Genomic DNA, 6,702 nt, shown 5'->3' with positions numbered 1-6,702 from the left:
TTTAGGCAATAACGTCTTACAATCGTGTGATGTGCTCTTTGTAGAGGTGTAGTAATACGAATGTTTCCTGTCTCGTGAGTCGTGGCTCAACTGTTCATGCATGTTAAAAAAATATTAGAGAAAGGTCTATAAAATACATTTATATCAAATCTTAAGTCCAAACTTAATTTCTTTTAAAAATAAAACAATTTTTAGGTGAATAGTGTTGTGTTACTATTTATCTAAACTTTGTCTTTTTTTACTCCATAATAAAGTTGAGTTTAAACTTAAAATTTGATGTGAATGTATTTAATGCTTACACCTATTTCTAATAGCTTTCTCATGAATTCACGGGGTTTTTACGGGTTTTTAAGTTTTCACCGGATGTATCCCCTTAAAATATTTTACAGTTAGTCTCATATGTCCCCTTAAAATATATCCACAGAGAATCTAAAAATCAACACATCATCCACCCACACCAACTCCCGATGATTCTTGCTCAAGGAAGACTGGAAGAGCTCGAGAAATATTCCGTGTACTACCATGGTTAATTAATTATGGCTGTGTTTAGATCCAAAGTTTGGATCCAAACTTCAGTCATTTTCCATCATATCAACCTGTCACACACAATTTTTCAGTCACATCATCTCTAATTTCAACCAAAATCTAAACTTTACGCTGAACTAAACACAGCCTATATAAACTAAATTATGGCTATGTTAAAATAGGCAGCAGCATTTCCTAGATGCCCGCCCTTGCACGAGAGATACAGACAAAAGAGAAGCCCACGCAACTGAAACGACCTCCCGAGACTGCAAGGCCGCTGACGGCAAGCTTTGGTTCACTCGGGCGACAGCTTTGACGGTGTTGCACATCTTAATCCTTCTCATCCATTAAAATCCATTATTAATTTAGGCCCTGTTATTTTCTCCAACAAAAGTTGAATTAACTTTTGGATACTCATGGCATGCTTTTCAAACTGCAAAACGGTATGTTTCGTGCGAAAACTTTCTATATGAAAGTTGTTCTAAAATATCAGATTAATCCAATTTTCAAGTTTATAATAATTAAAACTCAATTAATCACACGTTATTACCACCTCGTTTTGCGTGAAAAACTTAACCTTCATCTTCAGGACATTCAAACACCACCTTAATTGTACTAGAGTAGATCAATGGATACCGTAGATTGGTCTGTGTAACTGTGTTTATTGTAGCCCCGACTCCCGAGTCATCATCACCATGCCCTGCGTTCAGGATGGAGCAAGGGGTCAAATCTCCATGAGCACTATCATCAGATGTTCTACGGGAGCTACGAACAGGAGTGCATCAGATGTTCAAGCTGTTGATGTTTTCAGAAAGAAATTCAGACGGTGGACGGCCGCGACACAACGGCTATGCAAGGCTCGGCCGTTTGCCCAGATTGTCACTGCATACTGCGGCATGTCTGAGCAGATCAGCAGAGAACCTTGCACTTGCAGCGCAGAGAGATGTGCAAGAAAGGCAGGCCACAATCGCTGCACAGTCCTATCTTTTCCGTGTTGTTATTACTGGTGTGTTATTGGGCATCGAAGAGATCAAGACCCTGACCTTGTTGGTTCTTGGCATTGTGATAGCCACAAGCTGATGTGGCTGGCGATCTGCTTCCTCACTGTGCTCACGGCTGCCGGGGATGAGCAATTTGAAGGGTCACCTGATAATGCAATGTGAAAAATGTCAGAATTTTTTTTTATCTAAACATACCTCGGGAAAAAGGAAGATTTTTCCTCTGAATTTAGTGCATATCGACCTTGTGTAAGTCACTATTGAACCATACTAGTACCATAGACATAGTAATGCTACTAGAGCATGCAGAGAGCTTTGTATATTCGTGGTCCTCAAAGGAGAACCACCAAAGTTAATCACAATATAATACTCTCTCTATATTTAAATACATGGCACTGTTGAAATTATCCGATCAAACTTTTAAAACTTTGACCATCAATAACTCTCAAAACATTTAGTTTGAAAACATAAAAATCATATAGCTAGAATTTTCTTGATAGTTATGTACTTCACAATATTACAATTTTGTTGAATGTTATCGTTATATTTCAATAGAAAAATTGTGGTCTTACACACCAAGATCTGAATATGTCAGGAGTGTCATATATATAAATATAGAGGTAGTATTGCTTATGTAGTTATTTTGTAACATATGTATTCATCATACCAAGATACTCTAGAAAACACTTCCAATCTACCTTCAATCCTGAAAGGGAGTTGGGGGCATCCTCTCAGATCAGTGCCATGTCCGCAATTTCTACATTTGATTATGTATGATGGCACTACAAATGTTGGCGAGCCTCAGTTAGTGCATGCTGCAAGTAGAGTAGATACACAAAGAGCAAGGCTACACCTAAACATGGAGATAGCAACAAGCCAACATATTAGTAGATGAGAACTTTGAAAGCTCACTATATTTCGACGATTTCTGTTTCGAGGCATGGCGCCATGGATCTTGAGAGCCATTTGTGAACACTATTTTAGAAGCTGCACCATTTTTCATGCAAAATCGGGAAAAAAATGTGAGTATCAATTTAGCATTCAGGACAACAGTGAGAAAATCTGAAATCCAGCAGCGATAAAAATCTGGTATCTAGAAAGCAGCACAACCATAGTATGCAGTATGCTTACGGTTAGTGTACAATGAAATTTACAGACCGTACCAAGGTGGCAGCTGGACTGCTGAAATTGTTGATTCCATTTCGCAGGCATGGATAGGCCAATGATTCCACAAAAAAAATGCTAATATACAGAGAATAAAAGCTAGCTAGAGAGACAAACCAGCAATTCTTGTGCCTCCGTAATACAAGTTTGTCATGAACACATCAGGATAAACACCTTCACCAAAGACATTTCTGCATAGGTCCAAATGGTACCTGGAGATATGCAAAGCAAAAGGCATATGTAATGGTAAAAGTATTAGCTAGTGAACTTGATTATATATACCAAAGAGCAAAAACGTGAGCAACAGATAGAAATCAAAAGAGTCCAGGATATCTAAGATACACTGCATTAAGAGATTATCGAAGGTGAAAATACAGTCAAATAGTATGCTGGCAATGACTTCAGTAGAACATATTGTGGTGCAAACACGGAGTGATCACAACGAGAGTAATCGAAACATGACAATTTCTTAAACAGGTACCCAACCCAAGGCTTGACTGAAAAAGAATAAGCATACAGAGATGGAAAAAAAAACATAGGACATTACCCTGTATTGATCTCTGTAGAGCGAATGCTATCGTTTTTGGGTGCCACTTGAAAATAGGCAACCTCACTGCAAACTTGGAACCACCAAAGTCTAGAACCTAAAAATAAATGGCAATGCACTATGGGTATTACATTCATGGCAAATAACAAGAAAACGATGTCATGGTGTAACTGCAGTTTGGTTTCGCTAGCAAAAGAGAACAAATAGAAAATCATTTACTAGTATCATCAGGAGTCGTATTCTTCAAGTATTCCTGATCATATGAAGATACAGTTGTCCCCCATCTTCTAATGAAAAAATCTTGCACATACTGAGCATATGTTTCCTGTAAAACCAGCACATGAAAATTCAAGAAGGCTGGAATCAATGTACTTTTGCAAATGTACTGCCAGAATACAATGGTTACACGAGGATAAATAAAAAATAATAGGTGGCCTATGCAAATTAAATGAAAAGGTACAATGTTTAAAGAACATAATTATGACATGATTGTTGATATGTCAAGATTAAGTTGAAAACCCAGGCACAATTTTCATTAAAAAAAACTGGCACGGCACAATTGGGGTGGGTATCCAAGGCTCTACTATCCCACTTCATATGGTGTAGTAATCTTAGGCTTGCTTCTTGAGTGTTGAAAATAAACCTGGATGTATACCAGACCCGTACATTTTACTTTGATTGTTGCATCAGTGTATGTGTGATTGTGTAATGTGTCCGACTGCATCCTTGATAGATTCAGAAGCCGGGTATTTTTTTAACTAAATGAAACTTTAACTTTCTAAAAAAAAGTCAAAACTCTGGCTATTATCAAAAGTAACAGATGAATTACCACCAAACTTCTCCCGGTCTTCTTCGCATTGATTAGAGGGGAGCATACAGCATCAGGACTCCCATATTGGAACTGCAAAATGGCATAGGTTTTCAACAACCAAAAATATATCTTAAAGTTACAGTGATATCATAATTCACATCATGCATACTCCTATGGCCGCCGCATCTGCCAGGAAGAACAGGAAATCACCATCATTTTTCAACTGCAAATCAAAAGTGGATTAAAGCATGCGAAAATCCTGGAAACAGAGAGATTGTATTCATCGTGTAGAACTAGAGGTACTTTTATGTTACAAAAGTAAAAAATGCACATCCCAAGTCCTCAATCACAAGGGGTTACCTTCTCTGCTCCAAATAAAACCTTCACAGAGCGGCTGTCCAACCGAAGCTGTTCATCGACAAGTCTAGTTACCTCCTGAAGGGCAGCTTTGCATTCAGGGCCAGCTGAATCCCCTACCTACACAATGGTAGCCATACAAAAAATTTCATCAGATCCAAAGTGGATTACACAGAACAGCAGCATGGATACAAGGATCATGAGTTCATGACTCACCATGATCCTTGTCCATAGCACTGGTGAAACTGTACTCCTAAATCATAATTCCTAACCTGCTTGTCAAAGTCAGTGAAATTGTACACAGCAAGCACCACCCCTGAGCTCGCAAGGCTTCCACATGTCAAGTGAGGGAACTTGAGCCTGAACCATGCACTAAGAGCACCCGAGTACGATACCCCGAAGACGAACCAAGGATTGTCAAACCCCGATGATCGATTGTACCTAGCATTCAAGATTTCCTACAAAAGCAACAAAACCACACAGAGAGAGAGAGAGAGAGAGAGAGATCAGAAAATCACGTGCTAAATAGTTTATCCCCATTTGAAACGCAGGGGAATTTCACATGAATTTGACCATAAACAGTTCGATTTACACGGGAATAGGGAGATTTTTCATGCATTTCGTCGATCTGAATCCTGACCTGGTAATGCTGGCGGAAGGCGACCAGGTCGAACAGTGCCTGCTTGGACGACAGGAACCTCAGGTTCTCCGTGGTGAGGCTCTCGAACGGGGAGCTCTTGCCGTAGTACCGGTGCTCCGGCGTCACCACGGCGGCGCCGAACTTCTTGGAAAGGACCTACACGGCGGAGGAACCCCAACAAATCAGCAGAAATGGCATCGGCAACCGTCGATGGGTTTGCGATGTCTCACGGCCAGGTAGTCGTTGGGGATGCCGTTGCAGGAGGACTCGCCGCAGATGCGCAGGAACACCGGGCCGCCGCCGGCGTGGTAGTCGGCGAACTCGTAGTACCGCTGCTTGAACTGGCGGTGGTCCTGCACGCCGCCGGCGACATCAGCGCGAGGGCGCTAAACCCAAAGAACTTTTTTGTTTCTCGCGACATTACATATCAGCCCCTGATATTAAAACTAATACAATCCATGCCCTCGACGAGTGAACAAGCCAGAGCCACTCAGGGATCGTTTTGAGAAACAGTTTTAATCCAGGGGGTTTTAGAGTAAAACAAAACTAATTCCTCCGAGGAGGAAGACGAGGAAGAAGACGACTCACGGTGGGGGAGAAGTGGTCGAGGCGCTGGTCCATCCACCGCTCCTCCGTCGTCAGGTGCCGGCCGGCGGCGCCACCGCCGGCGGCGATCGGCTCGGCGCCGCGCGCGAGGAGGAGGAGGACGACGGCGACGGCGAGGAGGTGGTGGTGGTGGTGGTGGTGGTGGTGGAGGAAGGCGACGCGAGGACGAGACCCCATCGACTCCGTGGCTGAGAGACTCTTGTTCGAGTGTTTTGTTTGGCCGAGACGAGGACTCGACTCTCGAGGAGTACTACAGCTATTATACTATTATAGTGGACTTTTATTATTCTTAGGATTAGGAAAAAGGAACAAAACGATGATTTCTAAGAGGGGGAAAAAATGAAAATTAAACACAGGATCTGAACTTGTTGACGACAAATTAAGAGTTGAGCAGTTACACTGTACCCGCTCCATTGCGAAATGTAAAAAGTTTTAGTTTTATACTAAGTCAAATTATTCAAAAATTAATTAAGTTTAGTTTATAGAGGAATATTAATTCATCCCTTTGTTTACAAAGTATTTACAAACCCTAAAAAGGTGCCACATTCTTGAAGTGTATTACATCCTAAATGTAAGTATAAAACTTTTGTTCCCTTTAGTTTAACGATTTTTTTTTGAAAATATCCATTTTTTTTAAAACAAAATTGCGTTTATATAAACTAGGGCGAAAAATTTGTGAAAATATACCTATTCTGCAGATCGGTTCCGCGGGAGCGCTACCAAAGCGCGGCGTGGAGCGGACGACGGAGGCGCTCGCGCGGAATGGGGCTGTGGGACCGAGCTTGTCGTGAACTTGGAACCGGCTCGCTCTCGCAGCACCAGTGTGCCGAACCGCGGCGCCATCTTTTTTGTTGTACTGCATGGCACTGTGTTCGACATTGTTCTAGTACTTTTGACACTGTTCGTGGGTCGGTTCCACACAATGAGGACACGGTACTGATGTATGAACATTGTCGGACAGTACTTGAAGTGTCGGAACAGTGCTACATAGGGTTGAAATCGCTGGGCACCGCGGTTCCGTGTTTGGGAACCGCGGGACCGTCGTCGTTCCGCG

At 41.8% G+C, this 6,702-nt stretch overlaps 1 protein-coding gene across 2 annotated transcripts; it reads right to left on the bottom strand.

The window, feature by feature from the left end:
* Positions 1–495: 495 nt before the first annotated feature.
* LOC4349093 (probable serine protease EDA2) lies at positions 496–5,875 on the bottom strand. Of its 2 annotated transcripts, XR_001540203.3 has the most exons (15): positions 5,631–5,875; positions 5,273–5,395; positions 5,043–5,198; positions 4,675–4,860; positions 4,406–4,522; positions 4,215–4,268; positions 4,064–4,135; positions 3,454–3,559; positions 3,235–3,331; positions 2,805–2,899; positions 2,436–2,510; positions 2,222–2,305; positions 1,569–1,671; positions 1,079–1,225; positions 496–897 (listed from the first exon to the last, which is right to left on the bottom strand). XR_001540203.3 is itself a non-coding variant. In XM_015757280.3 (14 exons), the coding sequence occupies exons 1-14, from the start codon at positions 5,823–5,825 to the stop codon at positions 1,216–1,218; spliced, it is 1,473 nt and encodes a 490-aa protein (XP_015612766.1). In that variant the 5' UTR covers positions 5,826–5,875; the 3' UTR covers positions 974–1,215. The 2 variants fall into 2 exon arrangements, 1 of the variants encoding a protein (XP_015612766.1); XM_015757280.3 differs by lacking the exon at positions 496–897 and having other exon boundaries at positions 974–1,225.
* Positions 5,876–6,702: the final 827 nt, after the last annotated feature.

This window comes from Oryza sativa, chromosome 10 (assembly GCF_034140825.1).
Source record: "Oryza sativa Japonica Group chromosome 10, ASM3414082v1".
Taxonomy (NCBI): Eukaryota; Viridiplantae; Streptophyta; class Magnoliopsida; order Poales; family Poaceae; genus Oryza; species Oryza sativa.
Note: the sequence above shows the minus strand (reverse complement) of the source record. Positions and strands in the feature narration are given on the sequence as shown.

What these genes read in the sequence shown, in the direction of transcription:
- LOC4349093 (XM_015757280.3), bottom strand. Translation starts at nt 5,825, where the DNA reads ATGGGGTCTCGTCCTCGCGTCGCCTTCCTCCACCACCACCACCACCAC. An exon ending in AGACCGGGAGAAGTTTGGTG is followed by an intron (nt 3,560 to 4,063) that starts GTAATTCATCTG and finishes CTGGTTTTACAG; the next exon opens with GAAACATATGCTCAGTATGT. An exon ending in ACTCCCTTTCAGGATTGAAG is followed by an intron (nt 1,672 to 2,221) that starts GTAGATTGGAAG and finishes TTGCATTATCAG; the next exon opens with GTGACCCTTCAAATTGCTCA.